General features: G+C 44.5%; 1 protein-coding gene across 3 annotated transcripts; it reads right to left on the reverse strand.

Annotated features, from left to right (window-relative positions):
* Positions 1 to 5,509: 5,509 nt before the first annotated feature.
* LOC147886903 (Protein kinase superfamily protein) lies at positions 5,510 to 27,827 on the reverse strand. 3 transcript variants are annotated; one of them, XM_087394951.1, is made up of 8 exons: positions 27,478 to 27,827; positions 26,805 to 27,352; positions 26,228 to 26,393; positions 26,033 to 26,083; positions 25,742 to 25,924; positions 25,450 to 25,558; positions 24,390 to 25,264; positions 5,510 to 6,648 (listed from the first exon to the last, which is right to left on the reverse strand). In XM_087394951.1, exons 2-8 carry the CDS (start codon positions 27,263 to 27,265, stop codon positions 6,154 to 6,156), a joined length of 2,340 nt encoding a protein of 779 aa, XP_087251077.1. In that variant the 5' UTR covers positions 27,266 to 27,352; positions 27,478 to 27,827; the 3' UTR covers positions 5,510 to 6,153. The 3 variants fall into 3 exon arrangements, with proteins under 3 accessions (XP_087251077.1, XP_087251075.1, XP_087251076.1); XM_087394949.1 differs by having other exon boundaries at positions 5,510 to 6,651; XM_087394950.1 differs by having other exon boundaries at positions 5,510 to 6,651; positions 26,805 to 27,827.

Raw genomic sequence — 27,827 nt, forward strand, 5'->3', positions numbered from 1 at the left:
CAAACCATTAAAGGCAGGGTCTCAAAAGGGCCTCCAATTAGTGTTTCCTAATTCCAAGGAATTAGAGAGGGATTTGAGGTGTACCAATGAGAGTGCTCCTTTGTGTGGGGCAATAAGGTGGATGGATTGCAGCGGATCACAGGCATGCAGAGAGCCCCTATTGGCTATTACTCTTACATTGGGGACCACCCGATCCTCCCCCCATTAACCCATTCTTGACCCTCCTCCCATGTGCACGTACCCGAGATTAGCCCCAAATCTCATTCAAGGCTCTGTGAGCCCTTTTGGGTGAATTTCTCTTCTCCTTTGGTGTACTGCAGGTTTGCCTCCTCTTTCTTTGCTCCTATGCTTTGGTCCAGCTGTCCTCCCTTCATTGTGGGCCCTTTTTCTTTTGTCCTCTAGCCTACTATAGGTCTACCCTCTCTTTTTCTTCTCCTCTGCACTGGTCCAACTGTTCTCTCCCTCCATTTTTCAAAATCTCCGTTGCAACACCTCCTACAGTTGGTCTACTCTCTCCTAATATTCCCCCTCTTTTTATGCCTCCTTGCTCTATCCCCTCATGCTCTACCTCTACTTGCTCTTTGCTCCCTTGATCCGCCCGCTCTTGATATGCCCTCTCCTACATGTGCTCTTTCCCCTCTTGCTATGCCCTCTCCTACAGGTGCTCTTTCCCCTCCAATAGTTTCTTTCTCCCCTCTTACTTCTCTCTCTCCTATAGCAATTGTTTTCCCTCCTACATGCACTTTTCCCCTCTTGCTTTTACCTCTCATATAGGATACAACTACTCTTTCCCCTCCTATAGCTACTATTGTTTTTCCAACATGCATAGTCAAAAAGAAAGTGACACAAGCTAGCAATATTGTGAGCTCCAGTGTGGTCTAACAAACAAAGTGAGACAAGATGGCAATATTGCAAGCTTCAGTGTGTTTTAGAGGCATGGTCAGGAACAAAGGGACACAAGCTAGCAATATTGTAAGCTTCATTGTGTTCTAAAACACTAAAAATGTATTGGATGATTGGATGACTTGAACTAACAGTTTGACTAGGTAGATAGTCATGGAAGGTTCTGGTAAGGGTCCACATAAGATTCCCAAGAGCAAGAGGGGTGACGTTTCTCATAGAAAATCATTTACAAGGTGAGTAATTTGATTTACCAAAAATGGACATTGAAATGGCCAAAGATGTCAAATTCTTTATCTAAAAAATTAAATTAAAAAATGCATTGACATAGGTTATCGACAAGGTGCCTCCATGAGTAAGGAAACATAGGAAATGACATATTTGCAAGGTGATGTAGTGGAAAACCAAATTGTTGAACTCCCCTTCAAAATATACATTTTTCATGATGTAAAGCATGAAACGCATCAAATTATTTCAAGATTGATGTAGGGATATTAAATCAAAAATCACATTGACATAGCCAATCTCCAAGGTGCCTCCAAAGGCAAGATAACAAAGAAAATGAAAGTTGGCAAGGTGATGTAGTGGAAGATCAAACTCTTTTGATTAAATAAAAAATTACATTGACATAGCCAACCTACAAGGTTCCTCTAAGGGCAAGAAATATAGAAAATCTATTGCATAAGGGATCTTAGCAAAGCCGCTCTGTAGGGCACATAAGTTGTCATATTGAGCAACCATCATTTGCTAAGTTACTTTGTAAATATTTTCATTTCTATGTTTAGACATGTTGAAATTGATGCATCCCATGGTTTTCTATGAAGAAACATGAATTTTAAAATACATGAAGGAAATCGGCAATTTTGATGACCATTTCTAGCAAATCTAGAAAAAATTTGACCATGGCACAAAAGGCAAAGTTGATCGGGACATTGTTGGGTGTCATCCTACGCCGTCATCAAATTCCTTCTAGATTTTCCAAAAATGGTCATTGGAATGGCCAAAATTGTCAAATTCTTTCATCTAACACTTTAAACTCCATATATCTTCATAGAAAACATGAAATGCTTCAATCTTTTACAAGGTGATGTAGGGGAAGCAAAAATTAAAAGAAAATTTTATGTCATGGAGAGCTTTGTGTTTTTTAACACTCCGTGCTATCCTGATCAATGTGCCTTCAGTGCCATAGTCAAATCCCTTCTACATATGTCGGAAATGGTTACTGGAATGGCCAAAATGTGATATAAATTTTGTGTGGAAGATGATCTTTAAAAATATGTGATATCAAAAACAACGAATAATTAAAATATCCATAACAAAAGATTCACCGTTTGGCCATTGATAAATGCAAAATTGTAGCTTTAAATAGAAGAAAATTATTAGAAATAGGTGTTTTATTTCAAATTGTATTAGAAAGAGGCTTCATAGCATGTTTCTCTTCTTTTTAAACTCTAATACATCAAGAATAGGGGCCTTTGAATCCTCAAGTCCTTACAAACACTGCTATGCTATGTGGAATCTCGCATTCAACTCGTGTAATCTCATGTGCAACACATTGGAATGGGTCACATAGACTGCCTTGGGCCAATAGTGAATTCTCCATGCCTTCTTGTTCCAAATGGATAGGGGTTTTTCCACCCATCTAGTGTTGCGATTTGGTATGTCCCTTCCATGATCTACTTCAGTACGCTTCCTTTGGCTGTGAATCAGTCCCTACCGTCCAATCTGAGGCGATTAGGAGCTTCTAGGCTCCGTTTGGAAGTCTTGCGATCAATTGATGTCTCTCCCAAGCTATTGAGGAGCTCTAGCACACACAGTCAGGAGGAGCAGGTCAGGAGCATTGATTGACAAGGAGGTACACATCGGCTACAGAGGCAGTGAGTCAAGAATTGTTTCAAGTTGGGCACAGGTTCTATGGCTCCCCTATGACATGTGCACAAATGAAAAGGATACGATGAATGAAGCAAATTTCACTGACTGGAAACTACAACTCAAGATTTGGTTCATTTGTAAGGGAGCTTGTTCAAGGGTTTGAGAAGAAACCTGAGTGTCCTTCCAATTCCAAGAAGTGGACCGCGGATTAGGACGACGAGTTTTAGGAAAAGCTTGCTGATTGGGAAGACAAAGACACAAAAGCACATTCAGTCCTTGTGCGCTCCCATTGACTAGCGCGTTCGAGGTATGGTCCAAACCGGAGGACCTTTATGTGAGGGACTTAGCGACGAGGGATGTTACTCTAATGGGGCATCTTTACAGTCTTGAGTTCTCTAGTGGTAGTACTATGCAGCCCTCCTGATGAAGGCTAAGGTCATCCATGACCAGCTTTTGTCCATGGGAGCTGCCCTGATTCTCTGTAGTTGGTGGCACTTATTCTCATCAAGCTACATGTGGCTTATGACATGGTCTCTCGGGCCTTATAGTGTCATGTCTCAAGTAGTTAAATAGAATTCGATGATCTGTCCTCTTTATTGCTTGAAGAGGAGTCGGTACTTTTGTCCAAGGGCAAGTTCCAAGTTAGGACAAGTGTAGGTGGAAGTGTGGCCTTTCATCTCCAGAGAAGACCAAGAAGAACCGAAGAGTATGTATAAGTGTGGCAAAAGAGATATTTGGCAAGGGACTACAAGTCCAAGGGTAAGTCACAGGATCAAGACTAGTCATCAAACTCGGACCACTCAGATGGTTCCAAGGTAGCAACAGCAGCGACTGTCAAGGACCACAAGATAGTACCAACTTTCTAACCTTGACGTCGACTTCCCACACGGGTCACAACTAGGGAGGGCATGTAGGCAAGAGAACGGGCTACTTCTTACCCTCATCAGTTGAAAGTCCAGTAGGCAAGGTGGCAATGTATAGCTATGGACAAGCTGTGTTTACGGTTCACTACTTGGTGTTGCAATGATAATGGACCGGAGTTTTGAGTTCATCATCAAGGTTCTTGTATGTCGGTGTGTTCCTTAGTTTTCCATTGGGAACTTAGCGCGACTAACTTGGGAAATCACAAGAGAAACGACTTCTTTGTTGTTTGAGGTGGAACTTCCTCGGGGATCCAAGCCAATGGGAGCTTTCTCTTGGGGCACTTCTATCTTGGAGGGTCCATCTTCATCAGCCGATTTCTTTAAATCATTTGTATACCATGAGCTCCTTGGAGCAAACCCTGAGGCAGCTGACCAGCAAGTCATCTTTAGGTTGGCGGGGACCTACTAGCTGGGTCAACTAGATCAAGCCCCCAGTCGGTGAACTTATCACCCTATTTATAGGGCCATCCTCCCTTTTTTAGCATCCATTGGAGCAGTTCCTCTCTTGTACATTGGGACAACTCTCTCGTCAGTTCCTATCTAGCTTGATATAACCCTCAACCTTAAAACCTAAACCTTTGCTATTAACCACAAGACTAGATATTGATCAATTGATCTACGCTAAGAAGATTTTGTGTCTTCCAATAAAGGATCTCACATCTTCCTTGGTGAGCTGGTTGATTTTTCTGTCGAGTGATCTGGAGCTTGTTTCATTAGAACCTGTGGATATCTTCCAAGTACTCCAATTAAATCATTTCTTTGAAATTAAGTCAAGAAACCATTATTACTTCATCAATAATTGTTATAGCTTAATTCGTCAATGGTCTCTCCTACTTGTCCCGCTTGTTCAACAAGCTGCTATAGAAATCTCTTTGGGTCACCTTTTCCTTTACATTTTGGCAATTCTAGGTTTTCAAAATTCCACCTCAACGAGTTATTAGTTAGGTTGATTGTATTTGGCAATCAAGTCATTGAGTGGATCCTAGGGAATTATCTTAAAATCCCATGCCTTGCTTTGTGTCCAATCCTCCTCTGGATTTCATATCTTGATAGAACTCACGCAGGTCCTTAAGGCTAGGTTAAGTATGGATCTCTTCTTCAGTTCGTTCGTCTAGAAGATTTGCCAGTGCAAACACTCATTGGGATATCTCTTCTTGTCCTACGTTGCATGCACTAGCAACTTCAATTTTAAGTTGCTCAGCCTCAAGGGCACATCCTCCAGCACCTCCCATCTCAATACGGTGCTTGAAGGGTACTAACATGCAGTACAAACAAGAACGTGTCTGCTTGACATGTATAGGTGAAACTTCATCCTACTTGGGCACCATCTATTCCATCTTTTCCAGATCTCTCTCTCTCTCTCTCTCTCTCTCTCTCTCTCTCTCTCTCTCTCTCTCTCTCTACTATTTTTTATTCAAGATTGTTTCTGCTGCTGTGCACAACTGCAAGGTGGTTTCTCACACCCACCTTGGGTTGACAGAATGTCCTTTCAGCAGCTGAATAGCTTGTGATGCCAATATTTGCATTGACTGAAGGGGTACCTGAGATTATAACGGCAGGACAGCTTTAACAACTAATTTCAGTGAGAGGATGCGCTTGTCACTCCAGCAGAGGAAGACCTGCAATATATTAAGAGAATGCTTCATTTATATTACAACCAACGTAAGTTTTAGTTTCATTTGAACCACCACTAAGATGGCTCCTTTTGATAAAAAATTCCTTAACATAGTGTCCAATCAAAAGAAACAACAGTATAGTTAAATGCATGAAATATTTGTTGACTGAAACAATCGTTACAATGAAAGAGAAATATGGACGTTAAATCTGGTTTTCCATATAACTGGCACAAAAACATTATTACATGGCTGAAAGCTCTTCAATAATTAATGGGAAAGTCCTGTCGGATCATGTTCTCTCAGCTACCCCCCCTCAATTCAACAGTGGGGAAGGATAAAACCCCTCTTCTGAGTCCAAAGAGGGGAATAATTCACAAAAAGCTTTAAAATAGATTTGAACCACCAGTCAATGATTTTACAAAATATGGCTCTTTTTTTTACTATGGGGCTCAACCAAGGCCCTTGACAACCATCCAAACTGACATTGAGATGCACATCAATCTCGCACTTTTGTATCACAAGTTTGAATCCACCATTCCATAGGTTTCAGGCAGGATAACGTTGTATGAAGGCCCACGTGTCCTACTTGCATTTCGCTGAGAGGTCTGCTTCAGTAGGACCACTTTTGAATTTTAACATGGAGAATATGGTCGCCATCTAGAGACAATTAAATCATGGCAGGAGATAGAAACCTGCGAACACAACCTCCATTGTACATATCAAGTAAGAGCACATCAAGGCCCACAAAATCGACTAGTATATCAGCCTTCCGTTATTTCTTTCTTCAAACCCCAAGCTGCAATAATTTCCTACAACTTTTCTATCTTCAATAATCCCACGAATCAAAACCCCGCCCAACCTGCTGGTGGAGTACGGTTGGCAGGATGAAAACTCCAACTCTCACCCTTTGATGACTTTGCATCATAATTAGTTGTGCTACCTATTGCAGTTTCAGTCTGTGAACTTTGCCCCATCCCCTTTGTGTTTTCATACCCAGTTCCAAGTGAGCTGAAACTATCATGCAATCCCCAAGCATCTCCAACAGCAAAGCTCGCAGCCCTTGAGTGAGACTGACGTTTGTTCCCATTTGTGGCTCCTGTCTTTGGATTGTCGGACCTTGGACCACCAAACCTGACACTGTCAAACGATTCACTATCACTCATGGTATCCTGACGAGGGTCCATTGCACTTGATGACTGCTTGGGAGGAAGTTGAGATCCCGTGCTATCTCCAAAAGCTCTCCACCCTTGCGCCTCAGCAGCAAAATTCCTTTGCGAACTGCTGAAGCTCAAACCTTCTTGCAAGTCCCAAATTGAACCAACTTGCCTGTCCAATTTCTGCTTCAAAGCCAGAGGACAAATCGCTACTCTCAAAAGAATATCCCTCTATAAAAACAAAGTAGACAGTCGATAAAACATTAAAGGCCTTGTTGAAAAATCATTGATTTAAGCTACAAAGCATCACGTCCTTTAAGTTCGGTTAGCTGGGGGATTTTCCTAGAGAAGGGTTTGAACTGAGAATAGAACCGCCTAATGGAACTTTTCGGATCCTTAAAGAAGTCTTTAATGCATAGACAAATTTGCCGCAACCATGACCTCTCTCTTTAACTTTTTTTTTAATGCCTACAAAAATCGATCACCTTCAGAAAGCATACCTACGAAGGAGACATGAAAATACCATATAAACCAGGAGAAGCACAACGGATGTAGCTGCTAATTAACCTGTAGCTAACTGTACGCACATTTACTTGTCAGAACTAGTGCAGTGTCTTTATTGCAGACAGACAGGTCACCTAGCAAGAAAACACCCCCGCAGTACAGGTCAAGCCGCCACACAGCCGGAGTCTCGCTCAGGTCAGCAGCGGGAGAGCCTCTCAGACAGAGCCCCTCATCCAGATGAACAGCAGCACGAGTTGCAGACCACTTGGGTTAAGCCTTCTGAGGGAGCTTGGACCTCGGGTGGACTGGGACTCATCCGAGCCAGCCCAAGGTACCAGAGGAGTGGGAGCACAGCCCCTTCTTTGGCATCCAGAAATTCGTGATCACGAGAGACACATGCTGGGGCAGCGCAAACACATTGGCTGGGCACTATGGGAGAATGGCCCAACTTGTACTTTTGGGGCATGGAGTTGTTTCTGCCGTGAGATAGAGACACGTCTCAGAGCCCTCTCTCGCCTAAGAGGGACAGGTACAAGGATGCAGGAGCCATCCGCGAGCCCTTGAGGGATGGCTTACACGGAGCTGCGATAATATGGCCAGTTCTCCAAGATGGGTTTTCCCTTGAGGATACAGTATATGCGTAGAGCCCTCAGCGCCTTCCACCCTAAGCATTACAGAGTAGATCTCAAGGGTTTTTTTACAGTTAGAGACAGAGGGTATCCAAAGATGGATGGGGCTGACAGTGGATCAAAGTAGTTGGGTCGTTTGGGCAAAATCGGGTCCATTGACCCCGCACCAATCATTGTGGGGCAGGATGGGCCGCGTTGGCGGATCTGATTGTGGGAGGGCCACCCTTCGGGTGGTTCAGTAGGATCCGAGATAGGTCTTGACCCTCTAGAGCAGGGCATTGGATAGCATTAAAGAGGTCCCCTTTTCTCGTAGACTACATGCATTGGCCGCCATCTTCAACTGAAGGCAGCCGCTTAGACCCCCTCGAGAGAGCGTCACTGGCTGGACCAGCCTCCAGCCACGGAAGATTTCATTATTCCTTTAAATGGTGGCCCACCAGGGATTGCCTGTTGGCCCATGGTTGTAGCACATGCAAGTGGATAGGAGGTTCGTCTGGTGTGTGAACAGAGACCTTGAGACGACTCTGCACAGCTGCCTTGCGCAATGCAGAGGACATGGAAGGGGGGCCTCCAGGTCAAGGCTAGGTCGCAGAGGATGCAAAGGGACTTCAATTAGGGCATGGCAGCCTGGTTGACGGAGGGAGGCCACGCCTTCTCGATCGACACGATCACGCCAGCATACAAGATTCAAGGACACAGGGTCCTCCAGATTGAGGCTCAGGACACCACCTCTCCTCACCAATAGCCTATGTCCTTTCCAGAGGACAGTGTGGTGACAGTGTCCAGACTCCAGCATCACTGCTTCGAACATCTGGGTCACCTGTTGCAGCTTGATGATGGGTGGCCAGCAGGTACTCGAAACAGCCACCCTTATTGCCATTTGGCAGGATATCATTTATACCTTCCGCACCATATGGGAGCAAGGGACGACGGGAGCTTGGGCAGCCACCAAGAGGCACGCATTGCAAGGCTTGGCCTGCAAGTGTCTCTTACATTTTTCACAAAGCAAGGCATTTTCTGGTTGAAGAGCCCCCAACCCTAGTTGTTAGCCCTTGTCCCAAAAGTTCCCCGGGTTCTCTATGAACAGGCTGTTCGACAGCCAGTTCTTTGCTTCATTGATCAGCACCACACGGATTGCTGATTTGTATGGTTGGTCTTTCAAGCATTAATAGAAAGTTCTTTTCTCAAGGAAAAAGAAAAACATCTGAACATGTACGTCAACCTCAAGTGCTAGCCTTTCATAGCATATTAAGACATGCAGCAAAAAAACTGAATCGTCACAAGATCACACCTGAGAACCCTTGATCCTGTGCACACATACATGTAAATGTAAACCACACTCAGATCTGGAATAGACAGCAAGATATGACAACCAATATTCAATAAGAATGTCCAACGGAGGGGACCCAAACTGTATTACAAAATGGTGCACTCACAAACCACACTACATGGACAGCACACGCTGCCCACTAGTGCTAAATCTGAGGCGACACAGTGTTTTCCTAATCTGCTGGTCTGCTACACGCCTCTGTTAAGGACTTCAGTGGCTATGGGAGGAAATTTACCAGCCCCCTTTTGCCAAGACATGGTCTGCTCACTGGATGAGCTCTCCATGTCCGCTAAGGGCTGCTGCTGCCTCTGTCTCCAGTGTCTCTACTGCTCTGACGCACTCCTGAAGCTGGAACAGATGCTGAACTGTTGACTGCATGTGCACTTGCTGCTGCCTCTGTCTGCTCCTTCTAGTGCCTGGCTGTGCACTCCTGAAGGGCTTCCTACAGTGATCTACTGCCCCCACAATGAGAGCCTTATATAGGGGCTGGTAGCCCCATGAACTGGCCGACTGGCCCGCTGCCCTGCCGACCGGTTGACCAACCGGATCGGCTGGATGACTGACCAGTCTGTGGACTGGCCAACCAGACCATCCCTTGGGAAACTATAAAACCCCCTACTGGCTGGTTCTTTGCCCACTTCTGCAACCCACACATAGGGCTGTTTGCTGAGCCCTGTCTCAGCCTGTGTCCTCTCTCTCCAAGCCCATAAGCAGCCCCAATGAAGGGCAGTCCCACATGAACTGTTCAGTTTGTGGAGGGTTCAATCAAGACTAAGAAGGATGTCTGCATGCTGTCCATGTGGCAGCCTGTGTGCTGCCCACATGGCAGCCTCTCTCTCCTTCCATTTTAAACCCTCTGATGCTACAGGTGTTACTCCCCCATGTTCACCTCATTTGAGGGCTTACAAACTGGGAGTTGACCATAATTCTCTGACACAACTCCTATCAGAAGAGGACGCTCATGCCTCAATGAAACTTCATTCCCCAGCACACATCTTGTTTACTATATAATCTTAATTTTTGCTTATGTAAGGTACTTACCCAAGAATTGCACAGCCTCCTCTTTAATAGTACATAATTTGTACTCAGTGCTCCCTAGTCTCATCCACTTATCTCTTGAAGAGTGCATAAATTGTACTCTATGAGCACTCTCGAGTCTCATCCACTTATCAGTCAAATTTTGCAACAGAGAACACCCCACGTACTTCTGTTGAAATGTGACGTTCATGTCTTCCACAATTCTAGCACATCATGGTTCTTCCAAAAAGAGCTCTCTTTATCTCAATCCACATGACGATGGATAAAGAACCCACATTTCATACCAATTGAGGCAACTGATTGTGTGACCAAGAAATGGTAAGACACTATCATACTTCTTTTCTAAAATTATTTATATGCATGTAATGTTTTTAAATGTTTTCATAATGTTTCAAAACGTTTCATTTGTCGCTTTCTATACTCCATTATTCAGGAGAAACGGCACATGGATGGGCGTCCATAAAATGGAGTACTACTATCAGCACCTTGCCACCAAACTCCGGTGATGGTCACACTCCAAATTTTATTTAAGCTCTAAGTTGACACTCCCCCAGGTAACAAGCCTTACATATGGAGATTATTTCAGTTAATGTTTAAGTTAACCACCCACTTCCAAACTTCAACCAAAAAGCTAGTGAAACCCCCCCCAAAAATTATACAAGAAATAGGCCATTTTTAATTGAGAATCAACGCATAATCGATTTTACAAGCTCTAATGCTCTCTCCAAACTCCTCCCACATCGTCAATTTGTTTCCAAGCTCCTTCCTCCCTTTGTATCTTCGTCGCTACACACTCTCCTTCGTTTCTCAATGTTTTGCTTACACGTTTTCTACTCTATCTTACATCATGCTCCTTCCTCCCTTTGTATCTTCGTCGCTACACACTCTCCTTCGTTTCTCACTGTTTTGCCTACACCTTTTCTACCCGCTGCCCTGCCAACCGGTTGACCAACCGGATCGGCTGGATGACTGACCAGTCTGTGGACTGGCCAACCAGACCAGCCCTTGGGAAACTATAAAACCCCCTACTCGCTGGTTCTTTGCCCACTTCTGCAACCCACACATAGGGCTGCTTGCTGAGCCCTGTCTCAGCCTGTGTCCTCTCTCTCCAAGCCCATAAGCAGCCCCAATGAAGGGCAGTCCCACATGAACTGTTCAGTTTGTGGAGGGTTCAATCAAGACTAAGAAGGATGTCTGCATGCTGTCCATGTGGCAGCCTCTCTCTCCTTCCATTTTAAACCCTCTGATGCTACAGGTGTTAATCCTTGCTCACCTCATTTGAGGGCTTACAAACTGGGAGTTGACCATAATTCTCTGACACAACTCCTATCAGAAGAGGACGCTCATGCTCAATGAAACTTCATTCCCCAGCACACATCTTGTTTACTATATAATCTTAATTTTTGCATATGTAAGGTACTTACCCAAGAATTGCACAGCCTCCTCTTTAATAGTACATAATTTGTACTCAGTGCTCTCTCGTCTCATCCACTTATCTCTTGAAGAGTGCATAAATTGTACTCTATGAGCACTCTCTAGTCTCATCCACCTATCAGTCAAATTTTGCAACAGAGAACACCCCACGTACTTCTGTTGAAACGTGACGTTCATGTCTTCCACAATTCTAGCACATCATGGTTCTTCCAAAAAGAGCTCTCTTTATCTCAATCCACATGACAATGGATAAAGAACCCACATTTCATACCAATTGAGGCAACTGATTGTGCGACCAAGAAATGTTAAGACACTATCATACTTCTTTTCTAAAATTATTTATATGCATGTAATGTTTTTAAATGTTTTCATAATGTTTCAAAACGTTTCATTTGTCGCTTTGTGATGGTATAATAACCTCTACTCCATTATTCAGGAGAAACGGCACATGGATGGGCGTCCATAAAATGGAGTACTACTTGATTATCAGCACCTTGCCACCGATCTCCGGTGATGGTCACACTCCAAACCTTATTTAAGCTCTAAGTTGACACTCCCCCAGGTAACAAGCCTTACATATGGAGATTATTTCAGTTAATGTTTAAGTTAATCACCCACTTCCAAACTTCAACCAAAAAGCTAGTGAAACCCCCCCAAAAATTATACAAGAAATAGGCCATTTTTAATTGAGAATCAACGCCTAATCGATTTTACAAGCTCTAATGCTCTCTCCAAACTCCTCCCACATCGTCAATTTGTTTCCAAGCTCCTTCCTCCCTTTGTATCTTCGTCGCTACACACTCTCCTTCATTTCTCAATGTTTTGCCTACACCTTTTCTACTCTATCTTACATTATGCCTCCTAAAACTACCTACCATATGAAGTTTATCCCAAGCAACATTTCAAAACAACATTATCAAGCCATAAATTTCCATTGCCACAGTTGTCCTAGATTTCTCTATGTTGTGCCTACACCTTTTCTATTCTATGTTACATTTCACCATATGTGGTCTATCCTAAGCAACACTTGAAAACATCATTTACTAAGGAGTCCACATCAAGAGGAAAATCATCTAATTTGGTCAATGAGAACGAAACTCAATTGTATGCATTTCAAGATTCAAGTAGTATGCAAGTATGGACCTTGCATGATACACCACAAAACTCAACTTCTCATTGTATGCATTTTGAGATTCAAGTAGTATGGACCTTGCATGATATACCACAAAACTCTTACAAATAACTCGATTTTACAGTCATCTTTCCTCGATTGTGCTTCTTGATATTCTTTATTAGATGTTTTCCGAATTTAGACAATAAAAATAATTTCCCGAATCAACTTGAGCATAAGAGGCATTAAAAAGCAATTTAGAAAACACTAATACCTCATATTCAAGGTCTTGAGATTGTATTCATATTCTTTGAACATTTCAAGATAGAAGGCAAAGTTTCTTTATCAACTCGATACGATGGGCTAAATATAAAAGCCTATATTTTTCCTTATATTCTTGGATTTGAAACTCCACATTCGAAGCCATATTTAGTATCTTGTATGTGTGCCTACTTCACCAAGGGAATTGTCTCTTGCTTCTGTTTGAAGCCACCAATCCTACACGAGCAATCAAGAGCCACTAGGAGGGAATACCTGCATTTTTTTGTACACTCACAAAACGAATTAGGCCATGTGTGCCAAAGGAATGGGAAACCATGACGCTCACATTGCCATCATTATGATACTTTTCCATTAAAAAATCATGAGGTTGTCAGCTTGAAGAAGGAGTTCATGAATTATTTTGTTGGCACTAAGACATCCTCATTTCCGGTCCACATGCTTTTGTATGAGATTTTCACAGACTATATTATATATTTGGAGATACTTAATAAGAATTAACTTCTTTTTGGGGAGAGGGAGTCCTAAATAAAGAGGCAGAAGTTGATAGGAATACAAGCCCCAGGGAATATGAATGCTTTCTTCAAATAAAGAGTCTCCTAGAGTCATGAACAAATTATTTAGAAGAAAGGCTAACCAAAAAGACATGTAGAATCTACAATCTTTGTGTACTTTCATTTTTCAAAATCAATGCCTTGATTTGTAAATTTTCAGCCAACAAAAACTAAATTGCAAGGCTGACTTTTGAACTCTTAAAACTTTGCGTCTATTTTGTTCATACCTATGATTGGAATCTTGTGAAACAAGCTTTCCTATTCCTGTAATTGAGTTCTTTGACATCAAACTTCTTGCTTTCGAAGGCTATTACCCTATGTTCCAGCCTCAGAACAGACCCCAATCCTTTGCCACTAGCTTCTCACGATAATGTGAACCTCAAGCGTGATGATGCCTGCACTTCTGGAGGTTACACACACAAGAATTTGCAGCCAAGGATATCAAGGACAAACTCACAGTGCATAAGTTCAAAGGGGACACTTGCACACCTAATGAGCTGAAGGAGTGGCTTACAAAGCTAGAAGATTATTTTCGCTTCTACCCAAAGCAGGATGAGGACCGCATAATCTTTGCAGGTAAGCACAAGGAAGCACAACGCAGCTTTGAAGGACAAACTCACAGTGCATAAGTTCAAAGGGGACACTTGCACACCTAATGAGCTGGAGGAGTGGCTTACGAAGCTAGAAGATTATTTTCACTTCTACCCAAAGCAAGATGAGGACCGCATAATCTTTGCGGGTAAGCACAAGGAAGCACAACGCAGCTTTGAAGACCTGAAATTTGCTCACTTGTGCACATGTCTTGGTATGCCTTGATTTTTTGCGTCCTTTCATTGTGGAGGCTAATCCCCTAAAAGGCCCCTAAAAAGAGGCTGAAATTTTGAACTCTTTTTTTTTTTTAATAAAATAGGTTCCTAAATCACCTAAGACACTTGGGACTCTGCTAAGACAGCTAGGACCACTAGGACCCCTTTGGTTAGTATGACTTGACCCCAGTGAAAATGTAACTCAACCTTGGTTACCTTAACCACTAACATAACCCTCTAACTAAACCCCATTTACCTAACCAACCCAACTAACTAAACCTAACTTAACTAACCAAATCTACTAACCTAATCAGACTAACCTTAGAACTAGGCTAAGGGCAGACAGATGGCGACGTCACGATGCAAATGGACGGCAACATCACAACAAGGATGGACGATCACAACGGCGCGGGCCTTCAACTTGGATGACGGGATGTAGACGAGACTAGCAAGGCGAGGCAGAGGGTCGTGGGTGTTGCTGATGTGCGTTGAATCGCCATTCAATGCCAATCGAGGGTCGTGGACACAGGGATGCCGTGGATGTTGGATGCTGGTGTTGACGCACTAGTCTCTTCATGGAAAGCACTAGATAGTTCGATTTGGGCTGCAACTTGAGTTTAGATTTTGTTGGAATCGAAGAGGGCTTGTGCAAGACTCGGTTCATGGTGGCTCCACGAACATGGCGTCGTTGCAAGACTCCGCTCACAGTGGCTCAGCGTGGCTACACAAGGCGTGGGATTCAGGAGTGAACAAAGCAGGTGCTGTGGACGGACAGCTCTGGACGGGCAATGTTGGTCGTCAGGCACGTTGCTGCCAGCATTGGTTGTTAGGCACGCTGATGTTGTGAAAGCTCTTGTGTTGCACGTCCCTTGCGTTGCACGCCCCTTGTCCTAAAAGCTCCTTGAGTTGTCTATGGCCCAGAGTTAGAGCTTTGATACCAATGCAATGAAGGAGGCACGGGCTGAATTAGTGAAAGCCAAAGATGGCAAGAAAGGGGGAAGAGGAGAGGGGAGAGGAGAGAGAGAGAGAGGAGGGAAAGGGGTAGAGAGAGAGGAAGAGAGAGAAAGGGAGTGAGGGGAAGAGAGATAGAGAAAGGTTGGGAGAAAGTGTAGGCAGCACGTAGGAGGAAGGAGGTGGGAGTTGATAGGATTATATGTCACATTAAAGAGTACACAAAAAGGGGTAGATGGGGACTTATATATAGTCCCTCCACATTTCGCACCTAAGAGGCCTCTAAAGGTCCTCTAAATTGCCCCTTTTTCCCCTTCATTACACCCTAGCCTACAGTGGTATAAAAGCAGGTCAGGGTTTCACCCTCTAGCCATTTCCAGCCACCCGGAGTCCTCTTGGAGCCATTAGGAGCTCTTTGGCAGCCTATTCCTCTGCTGGTCGGTTCATTTTCCTAGTCTTCTTCACACGTGTGAACACACGAGACTTCTCCAAGGGTTTCCGTCGCGGGAAGTTTGCATTTTGCTCGGAAATCTGCATTCTTTAAGCACCTATTGCAAAATTCGGTGCATTTATTGCTGCTGCAGCTGCTGTACGGCCCATTTAAGATAGGTGCCTCCACACATGTGACTGTACGGAATTCTGTACAGTCTGTATGGACTGCAGGCAGCATCATTTAATGCTTGTATGGCACAGTATGGAGCATTTGATGCAGGTTTTGATCATTGTACGGTGCATTTAATGCAGTACGGACCTGTTTTGGTGCAATAAATGCTGTACGGGCCTGCCTCGGTGTTTATGCCAGCAATTTGAAGCCTCTTCTCAGCCCATTTCTTCATTTTGAGGCTTGCGCTTGGGTTTTGGAGCTTGCTGCTGCCATCCGGACACCTCTCCTTGAGCCTGTTTTCTCTCATTTGCTGTCCCTTTGCCTCAGGCTGCAAGATTATCTCCATTGGATCCTTCTCCACTCATTTTGAGGTGCTCTCCTCCTTGTGGGAGCATATTCTCTTGCTGTAATTCTCATTTCCAGCCTTCTCTTGGCACCCATCATTGCCATTTGCTGTCCATTTCACCTCTCCTCCAAGGGTGACTCCTTGTGCTCGCATTTGGAGCATTTTCCTTGCTGCATTTTTGGGCTACATTATTGGGTAAGCCTCTATTGCATTGATTCCTTTTATTTTCTGCAAAACAGTCCTTTCTTTGCTTTTTGGCATTATAGTAAAACCCCGTGTTGCCTTTTGGGAATCTTTTTATAGTTGCCCACGCCTCGGACACCCTTGCCTTAGTAGTACAAGATGTTGTCGCCAGATCCTTTCTTACGACCCGATCCACACGGATCCGAGATGGGAAGATCACTCAAAACCCTTGGTTTGATGATGAGTGCAGAGAGGCGCAAGCCTGCCTCACACGGGAGCGAGCCTTGGGTCAGTTGACATCATCTGAAGCACAGCATCTTCCAACAGATGACACGCCGCAAAAGACGGGCCTTCCATGATATATTCAGATCAAGGAGGAGACCCAACCACTAGATGGGGGCTTCTTTCGGAGGGGAAGCCACCCATTCCCATCACTCATCCAGGATTGTGGCACACTTATGCATGCTCCTTGATGATGTTTCGATGCAAGCACCACCGGATGGGGACTACCGAGGTTTCGATGATGTTTTGATGCAAGCACCACCGTGATGATGTTTCGATGCAGGCACCACCATGGGGACTACCAAGGTTGGCCCTGAAGTCATCTAGACAACTAGTTGAGAGTGGAGCAAACACATGGTATGCATATATATCCACATAGATCCTACAAGACGATATTAATCGTATCATACGGCTAGATCTTCTCCAACTCAACACATCTCAGACTTGGGGGGGAGATAAGGAGCTCCCCACCAAGACCCAATTGTATTGCGACCGCTTCTTAAGAGTATCAGAGGAGGGATTCATCATCAGACCCCAATATCTCGAGGACAAAGGAGTCTCACATGCATTGAGGGTCGCCATTAGGCAAATGCGGGTTTCATCCCATCAATTGAGGATTGAGACAGGGAGAGCAGCACGTACACCTAGAGAGCAACAGATCTGCATGCTGTGCACACTAAGAGTGATTGAAACAGAGGAGCATTTTTTCTCCGCCTGCCCAACCTACTATGAGATCAGGGGACGATACCACTACCTCTATCAGGATGGAAGTGACTTCGGCCCACTATCATTGATCCACTTCCACGACCAGGTCTCCATTGGGCTCTATCTACTTGAGATGCGCTAACACAAGGAGACTCAGCTATGACAGGTTAGAGAGCAACAGGAGGCAAGCAAACCACAGGATACAGACACTGACCAGCCACACTGACACAACCCCAGCATTCCTGAAACCTCTGACCTGCAAGCAAACACAAGAACACGCCAAACATGAGGAATCTGAGCAAGTTCACCACCCAACCATGACGCCTAAGGGATACGATCCCAAATAAGGCCACGAGCTGAGCTACTGGCACAAACTCCCCACTGAATCCTGACTAGCCTGGTGTCCCATACCATCAGGTGGCACCTAGAGGCCTTAGATCTATTGTTGGGCCTTGGGCTACGCTTAGATTAAAGTGCGCATCCGCGATTCAATCTAGGATCAGACCTAGCACTAGAGGACATGACTTGCTCCAATCGGCTCCAGGTGGCGCCTAGAGGCCTTGGATCTGCTGATGGGCCTTGGGCTACGCTTCGATACAAAGCGCGCATCCGCGATTCAATCTAGGATCAGACCTAGCACTAGAGAGCGTGACTTGCTCCAATCGGCTCCAGGTGGCGCCTAGAGGCCTTGGATCTGCTGATGGGCCTTGGGCTATGCTAAGATGTTGGCATGCATCCGCAACTCAATACAGGATCAGACCTAGCACTAGGGAGCATGACTTGCTCCCATCGGCTCTCTGAAAACTGAATCTCTAGGCCCCTTATATAGACTCGGGCCCAATGCGCCAAAAATAGCAGAGACCTTTATCTAGTTCGTACCCTTGCCACTCAACCTGAGAATCAAGCCTGCCTACCCCTAACCTCCCCAGGCTACCTGAGCCAGTCTTGTGTACCCCACTACACCTCAGATACCAATCCGTGCACATGACACACACCAACGTGAAACAAATTTTTATGCATTTGAGTCAACCCAAGACACAGAGGGGAGGAGGAGGAGGAGCTAGCTGATATGCGGGCAGCATGGATTACCGAGAGAGGGACGCAAACGCCACCCACAATACAGAGAGCAACTAGAGCACATTCTACTCAGATATGGCCTATCACAGCTTTCCTCATAGGAGACGGCCCGAGACAAGGGGTCACCCCGAACATAGCTCAACGGGTTCAAAGATCAAGGAGACCACGTCTCCCTCCACCACCACAGCGTGAGACAGCCCGACACATGCAGATCTGAGACATTTTCACTGCTCACAGACGAGCGACCACAGTGCCAGTTTTCAGTTTCTGAGTTCCAACTCTTAGTTATTTCAGATAGCATATGTTTTGTACTTGATTTTGCTCGAGCTATTGAGCTCTTTATTTCAGCATAGTACTCAGCAAAGGTCATAGTGCGCCCTTTGCTCCAGCCCATTGAGGCATGTATGAGTTTTTCCTTTTGGTGTAATTGCACTTTGTCCCATATGCCCACGAGGACACCCACGAACATTAATACAGTGGGGTGGAGGAGGAGGAGCTAGTTGATATGCGGGCAATATCGATTGCCGAGAGAGGATTGCAAAGGCCACCCGTGGCGCAGAGAGCGACCAGAGCACACTCGATTGAGGTTCGACCTATCACAGCTTTCCTCAAAGGAGACCACCCAAGACGAGGGGTCACTCTGAACATAGCTCAACGGGTCCAGAGATCGAGGAGACCACGCCCCCCTCTGCCAATACAATATGAGACAGCCAGACACAAATCCGAGCCATTTTCGCCGCTCATAGACGAGCCACCACAGTGCCAGATTTCGAATTCTGAGTTCTAGTTCCAACTCAATTCCAATTCCAGCAGCAGCTCTCATCCTACTTCAGATTGTACATGATATGATATGATATGACATGTTTTGTATTAGATTTTGCTTGAGCTATTTAGCTCTTTATTTCAGCATAGTACTGAGCAAGGGCCTTAGCGCGCCCTTTGCTCCAACAATTTGTGGCTTGTATGAGTTTTTCCCTTTGTGTAGTTCTGCACTTTGTCCCATAGGCCTGCGAGGCCTCTTGCGGACGTTAATACATCTCTCTCTCTCTCTCTCTCTCTCTCTCTCTCTCTACACACACACACACATAAACTCCAATAAACGCCGACTCAAGAAGGGCAAATTGGACCCAGTATCCCTTCTACATCAAGCCAACATGCTGGCCTAACGTCGTCGGCCAATTCTACAGCCAAGTCAGCTCCAAATCCAGCCATGGAGAGACACAACCCTCGTCAATCAGTATGTACTCCCATCCTCTATTTGGACATCTACCGTACTCATATACCTTTCTGTCTACCTCATCTTGGGGCTCATAAGTATGATAGTGAATTCTAATATTAGATGCCACTGCATCTCTAGAGTTTATGTAAACTATCATTCCCACTGCTCCTTTATGTGTGCATCTATGCTATCACTAAAATACATAAGCATACTGCAAGCATGCCACATCATCATGCAAAAGTGTATTTGACAGTACACACGGGAAATCGATTAAGACCATCCCTTTCTTCTCTAGTTTCTCCGGCCAAGATTCTAACAGAGGCTCCACAAGCTTGTCCCACAATCATTTAATATGTATCTTTGTGCAGAGAGTCTGGCACATAGTATGACTCTAAGCTCGCTAAGACGGATTCTTTATATGATTAGGATATATATCATGCCATCAAAGAGTCAGTGGACGGATGTCAGGGCTCCGATTTCAAGTATAAAGCCTCAAGATCTGACTATCCCTAGTCTTTTCCTCTTCTTAACTTCTCAAGTTAGAACTTCAAGGTGACACTTCTAGGCTCTAGCATTTGAGACCACTTGTACTTTAAAAACGGAGATGTTGGCGAATCAAAGTATCAACCTCCTTCATATCTCGAGGGCTAAATGTAAGTTTTAGGCGTTTTCCTAAGAACTAGGCTAGCTCCGTTCTCTCCGAACCCTTCAAGGTATTTGCTGAGGGAAACAAATTAAAAGCAAACTGCAGTCATCTTTTGTATGCCGGGCCCAAGTAAGATAGTGATATATCAATACATCCTTGCATAGAAGATGTCCCTTCACTTTAAGGCCCAAGTGAGATAAAAGTTGGGGAAGCCAGAGGCTGCCAAGTGTCCAAGCCGCATACCACTAAGGACCACCTTACCACCTGGCTTCCTCTCCTCCAAAAAGTTCTTGCATGGATGTGGCAAGAGAGGGTCTTTAATAATCATATATACCAATGGTTGTAGTTTGCCCATATGAATGTGGGATTACTCCATAAGGCTATAGAGCACATGTATAATGCATGCAAGCCCCCTTCACATTAATCCATTTCAACATATATTTGGTGAAGCCAGACCACAAACCCTAAAACGAAATCTGTATTCAGCTTTGAAACCCTAAAAACGAATCATTGCTAATAGAAACGCAGCCTGGATCTTCGATTCGCAGCAGATAATCACCAAGATAGATTTCGAATTTCATAGATAACATGGAAAAACAGCATCTACCAGCTTCATCTGCCGATGAGGAACAGCATATTTCTTCTAGGAATCAAAAAGAATTGAAAGAGGGAGAGAGAGAACAGAGATTGCTGCTTCCATGCAATATTTCACAAGAACTTTGCAATAGAAACTGGAGAACACAAACTGAAATCTGAAAATCAGAATTGCAGCACTTATCTCAAAGATTCTTCGCGATAGAACAAAGGGAGAGAAGGAGACGTAGCATGCGCAACACTAGGGCCAAAAAATAAGGGCTGTACCCCCCCAAAGGTCTTTATTGCAATAGAATAATACTTTCTATCTCTGAAAAGAGCATGAAGCTTAGTACGACTCTTGAATGAATCTGGGAGGCTTGGGGCCTTTCTTTTATAGAGTAGGCCAAGCAAAAAGCTAGGGCTTTCTTTCTCAAAGCTACTTTTACAAAAAAAAACCAAGCTTTTTAGGCTTTCTTTTTAAATTTGGTGCTTTTGGTGCCTTTTTTATCTCTTGGGCCCTCCTTTTAAAGAGGCCCCCCCCCTTGTCCATGCTTTCAGGCCTCATGGGACTTGCTTTTTGTGCTTTTCTCCCCACTCTTGGGTTCTTTTTGCACACTTTTAGGTCCTACACATTGCACAAACAAGTTCCGACACTTCAACCCATTAGAGGTTAATGAAATGCATGCATTCCTTGTTCTTGGACTAATCCTAGTCCCTTGTGGGCATCCCCACAGTTCTCTTTTACCAATGCAAAGCAAAAGTAAAAGCAGTAAAACTTATTCGCGTGAACCAAAGTCAATTTTCTTTGACCATAGTCAATCTAATAAAGACTCTTAGCTCCAGAGCACATTTTGGCACATAAGGAAAGGAAAATCAAAGGTAGAGTTTCCCACCACTACTTGGGTGAAATTTAGGAAATATTCATCATTGCATGCAAAGTGGCTGGAAGAGGATGATCTCGCAGATACACCTCAGTTGTTACAGCTCTACCTGGAAGCATTTCAGCTTGATTCCACTTCGGTTGTGGCTCCTTCAGGCTCAGCAGAGCGTAGATCTAAAGCAATTCCTAATGCTCAAGAGAGGGGTAGTACCTCCCTTGCTTTTATACACATAGACTCATACATCTAAAGGTCGCTTGGTGACATTGTATGTTCACCTGAGATACTGCTTGCTGATAGTATATCTAGCTTGGGACTTCTATGATCAAGGTACTAGTCACTATGAGATAATTTCTACAATGTATATGGATTGCTATCCTAGGCTCTAAACAATCATATATGCTATGTTAGTTTGTAATACATGCTTCTATGATGGTATATTCACATGATACAGTTATTGCATATCCTTGTAACATCCAAATGCAATCGAGATCGCTTGCCATATTTCAAGAGAGGGGCATGTCACAAGGGTGAGTTTGAACTTGCATGTGGGGGTGACCCCGAAAAACTGAATGGGCAAGGCCATAGGGTGTGGATGTGCAAAGTTCGCCCTAGAGATCGGTACCTTAGGGGTGGAATTTGTGGATTGGTCCGAAGAGGGGGGGCAAAGGTTCCTTAGAAATGCATGTTGGGCCATTGGTTTGGTTTTTAAAATGCCACACTAGAAGGGGCATGGGGCAAATTCATTGGTTTGATTTTAACTAGAATGCTTGGCCAGCTGCTCAGTATATGGGCCCGCTGCTAAGTAGCCAATAATAGGCCAGTTATCTAACGGCTTAGAATGTGCCACATGGCTTTGTAGGATTTTAGAGCTTCATAAAACACTCTACTGCTGGCTAAGTAAAAATGCCCCACTAGAGGGGGGCATGGGGCTGGCATAGGGAAGGCTGGAAGCACTTGGAACAAATGGCATGGACGTTTTGACGTCCAGAACTGTTGACGATGGGATTGGACGACAGGTAGAGGGATTTGCCAAGAGGCATATGCGATTATTGCTAAGCTTCTTCAACGGGATTGGACGATGGGTTGAGGGATTTGCCACAAGGCATATGCGATTATGGCTAATGGCTGGAGCTGCAGGTCGCGGGCAAATTTCCAAGGCTGTAAAGAGCCCCCAACTGACGATTTCAGTCCGTACAAAGCTGTGAGCAGGTCATGGAAAAGGATACATACGTAGACTGGTATGTGGACTGATCGCGGTATGCAAGGCTGCTGAGAGTTGAGCTCTTGGGCTGTCCGTACGGCAAGTTTGGCCAAGTAGTGGAGGACTTGTGAGCTGTTCGTACGATTGACGGCCAGCACTAAGGAGTCTCCCGGGCTGACAGCTCCATTGGTAGAGGGCCTGGCTGCCCACAGGGCCAAGCTCATAGGCCAGCACTAAGGAGTCTCCCGGGCTGACAACTCCACTGGTAGAGGGCCACGCTGCTCACAGGGCCAAGCTCATAGACCACGAATTGCTCCGGAGGGGCTGGTTCTATTGCATCGTCTCTTTCTTGTTTTCTTCCTCGGACTTTGTTGTTGTACGGGCAGGTTGTGCTGAAGTACAAGCAGGATAATGCATCGTTGAGACTAGGTTGCACAAGCTCGCGTATAAGCTTAGTTGGATGCCCCCAGATGGACCAGGACAAGCTGGTTGCTTCCTCTTGCTCTTTGATTGTAACCTGTTTGGAGAGAGACTCAGTTGGCAGGGTGGGTCCACAATGGATGCTTTGAGTTCAAGTTCTTGTTCCCAAGGCTGCGGGCAGATCATTTATGGTCTCACCCATTGCTTGGGTATTTTCAGTGAATTAGTGGACACCTAAGGCAGTGAGGGGAGTTGTGTGACCCCATATGGGCTGCTAGCAACAACTCCAAGTCTTATGCAGGTGTTTGAACAGAGATGGATGCCTAGTGCCATTGTGGTGTGAGACCAAAGCCCAGCAGGGTTATTGCTGGGGAAACTGATGCCTACTGAGAGTGGGAAATGCATTGAATGCAAGTCAGATTGAATTGTGTATCTTATTTGCTGGTTTCTCCAATTAATAAAGAAATACCAAAAGGGGCACTAAGGGTTTGGGGCCAATCTGTGTCCTTGTTCTTGAGCAAGAGCACTCTAGCTCCCAATTTGTGTTTGAGTTATTTGCTTAATATTTTAGTGTGAAAGCATTGGCTGGTCAGTTGTCTATTACCGCCCTCTTTTTGGCCTAGAGGCAGGTTTCACTTACACTCCCTTGTAAAGAGAAATTCAGCTTAAAAACATATTCTGATAAAAACTCAAACAAGACATAGCTTTCCCTGTTCTATCTATGTCATAAGAGGGAACTATTAACATCTCACAAACCAAACCAATAAAACCATGTTCTATGTCATTCTTTGCCGGAAAAAATTCAAGATGAAAGAGCAGCTGCTAAGTTGTTGTGTATGCTTACACTCCCTTGCAAAGAAAATTTCAGCTTGACAGCATATTGTGATGACAAGCCAAACAAAACATGGCTTTCCCTGTTCTATTATAAGAGGGAGCTGTTAACATTCCAATTTCATGCAAATATCCCCGACTAGAAGAAAATTCAACTAGAATCAGTAAGCTCACTCCTGATTGGAAGACAAGGGATACCTTTCTTAAAGTTTCAAAAACCAAACCAAATAAAACAAAGTTTATGGAAGCATGGGAGCATTACTACCAAAAAATAAAACCTCTTCCACCAAACAACAAAGAAATAAATCTTAATACACCTGTTCTGAAGGTTGCCACCCTGCAGTTGATGATTGCCTCTGTTGTTGTATTGCTTGTGCCTGTGAGGATAAAGAAGAACCCGGTCGTGTTTGAGACACAGACTCCTTAGCTTGAAAGGTAGCATTCTGATTATTTGCTGCTGCAAGGGCCGATTTCAACTCCTGGATTTCTAGCCTTTGAGAACGGCAAATTGCTGTAAGCTTTTCATACTTTAAAGCAACATCCATTTTCTCTGTCTGTACATGCTTGAGCTCCTTCCTTAGCTTTTCCAATTCAACCTGTACACTTTCTCCACTTGCAGCTTTATGCTGAGTTGTATAGTCTGTAGCATTTTTTAACTCAGCTACAAATGCACTAAAGGCTTGATCTGTTGAGGGCTTTGAACTCTGAGATACTCCAGGAGATAGATTCAACTCCTCCTTATCGTGCACATCATTATCATCATCGTCATCTACTCTGGCTTCATAGCCATCATCCTCCCGTAAACGCAGTCCTGATTGATGTAATGAACCATGGACCTTTTTCATCAAATTTGTGACCCCGCTCTTCTTTAAAAAGTTGCCTTTAATAGCATGATGCTCACTGAGAGGGCTGGCATTCCCCTGAGTCCCAAGCACCTCCGGGCTCTTTGCCACAGAGCTGCCCATATCGCCTCTAACCGGGACATCTTCCTCAGCATGTATGGCATTCTGTGCATACTGAGTTGACCAAAAAGATCCAAAAGGAGCAGCACTTTTCCCTGCATTTTGTGATGAACGGGAGTCTGTTTCCTTCGATGCAAGAGGAGGAGATCGATGTTCGGAATCCCATTGTGGAGGAGGGGGAGGAGCTCTTGTTGGCATAACTGAAGATTGTCTTGTTTGAGTTGCATTACCTGTGCATTAAAGCATCCTTAGGAGCCCATGGAAAACAACAAAAACAAAGCACACTTATTGCCTACCAAACATCTCATATTTGATGCATTTTACAATATGGAAACTCAAGCTCTGCATAAGGCCAAGTAGTTTTCAAACAGTTCACAGAAATATCTGTGTCAAAAAAGCATATACAAGCTCTTACGTGAGTCCTGGGTTTCCCGCATGTGTTGCTGAGATGGCAGCGTTGGTGCGTTGTCTGGGCTAGCTTTGCGACACTCGGAAGGTAAAGCGTCATTAACCCTGCGCCACACCTGAATAGATCACAACACAGATTAGACATTTGCACTTAACCCCAGGAACCATGACTCATTGGACCTCATAACATTCATGCAGACTTCGAAACATGCCACACACCATGCAAATTTGCCTAGCTTGCAGCTACTGAACTAACCTAGGTCATGCAGATGAAGAAGCCGTTCAAGCAAAACCCTTGCCTGCATAACATCTGGCCTCGCCTCGGGACTTGAATTAAGCATGTCCTTGATCAAGCCTGTGACGGTGGCACTATACTTTGGCAGATCAGGTAGCCGATAGTTACCATTTAGTATCTGCAACTTGGATTCCCCATCAAATGCAGACTTGAAATATGCAATTCTATACAACAAGCATCCAAGAGCCTGGTACCAAAAAAGAAGAGTGTAAGCTATACTAAATTTGAAGCAGCAAAGGATTCTGTGACTGAGAATACAGGAACGGTCATTTTGCACACATTCGATTCAGCTTACCCAAATGTCCACTTTCTCGCTAATTAATTCTCTCTGGTAAAGATCCCACATCTGATGAACCATGTCAATAAATATTGATTAAAACTTCAATGAAAATGGAAATCAGACCGACAAAAGACCTCACTATTTTGCAAAAGCCAGACCGGATAAAAGTGTGCTGTCGACCTGATCCTATTAAGGCATTCAAACACCAACCTCTGGAGCTCTGTATGCCGGGGTGGTATGCTTCCTTATTAAGTCCTCCTCAATACCCATCTCTTCTGCCTTCTCAAAGCGTTTATGGTTGGTTGAAGTACTTCCAAAATCACAAAGCTTCCATTGACCGTCACTTCCCAGCAGCACATTCTCCGCTTTCAAATCTCTGTGAGGAAATTGAATCCAAATCCAATTAAAGCGAACAAAATTACAAATCAAATCAACGTTTAAACATACGACTGTCTTCCTAATCAATCATTTGGCCTGTGACTTGAGTGGGGCACAAGCCCTACCTGGCTTAACTCCTTTCACTACTGAAACAGCAGAAGGCACTCTTTTCAGGGATTTTAATTAACGCTTACATCTCGCTCTACACAAGTCACAACTAAACAGGTCCGTTCCTTTGTGACTCTATTAGCCTTCACTTCCAAGTAGATTTTAAAAACTACAATCCCATACAGAGTTAAAAGATAAGACGTTTTCAAATATGTTTTCAGATGGTGAAGCAGATAGCAGCACGAATCAAATTTTGTAACCTATCACAGCACAAGCATGATAAGATGACTAGAAGGCCAACCTGTGTGCTATAGGAGGATTCTGAGAGTGCATTGCATAAACTGCATTGCAAATATCACGAAACATCAGAAGTAACTGTTTTTCGTCAAAGTAACCTGCACCCCGGCTCTCCAACACATTTACCATCATTTTCTCACAGTACTCCAAAACCAGAAAACACTCCTTGGTCCTGCCCATGTCATACATGGACTGGACATGTAAAGTGACGACGTTTGGGTGCCCCCGCAGGGCCTTCATTACAGCAACCTCTTTCTTCACCAGGTCAAGAGACTCGGTGTCATTACAAATGATGTGCTTCACGGCGTATTGCTTCCCTGATTGAGCATCCCTCGCAAGGTATACGGACGAGAATCCACCTTGAGCTATGGTGCTCCGAATCTGCAACTTCAGAGATCCCACTTCAACCGTCTTCCCTTCCAAACCCGATTGTTCTTTGGGAATAAGCTGCTTTAAGCGCCACATTCTCTTCTTTGAGCGGGGCACAAGATCCTAAGAAGGTCGAGGAATGTAAGAGCACGTCAAAGACCAAAAGGTTTCCTCCACGTAGTTCTGCAATTCAGGCAAACGGCGCAGGTAGGAGGTCTCAGCGATTGAAGCCTTGCTTCTCTGCCGCGTAAACAGGTAAGCTGCTTCAGAAGTGCATAAACTGAGCAGCAGAGGAAGGTATAGCTTACGTTCAGCAATCAGGTGCGGACGAATGCCAGGGGCTGTCAAACCGTCCAGATCAGGATGAAATCTGAAGCCAGAAACACCAAAGCTACCAGAAGCCAATGCTGGGGCAGGGGTCGAAGATTTCGTAATGGAAGCAGCAGGAGAGATGAGAAGCTGAGCACGGCCAAGTGCAGATCGCAATGGCAAAAACTGCAGATCGAGGCGGAAAACCAAGGAAGAAGAGGTCTAATTTACAGATCCAGAGGAAACAACAGCAAAGCGGAAACGAAGAAGAAGAGCATCCCACTCTCTCTCTCTCTCTCTCTCTGTCACACACACACACACATACAACAAAAAAAACAGAGACGGAAGG

Source organism: Dipteris shenzhenensis, chromosome 23 (assembly GCF_047967505.1).
Source record: "Dipteris shenzhenensis isolate YYH24624 ecotype China chromosome 23, Dip_SZ_1.0, whole genome shotgun sequence".
Lineage (NCBI taxonomy): Eukaryota > Viridiplantae > Streptophyta > Polypodiopsida > Gleicheniales > Dipteridaceae > Dipteris > Dipteris shenzhenensis.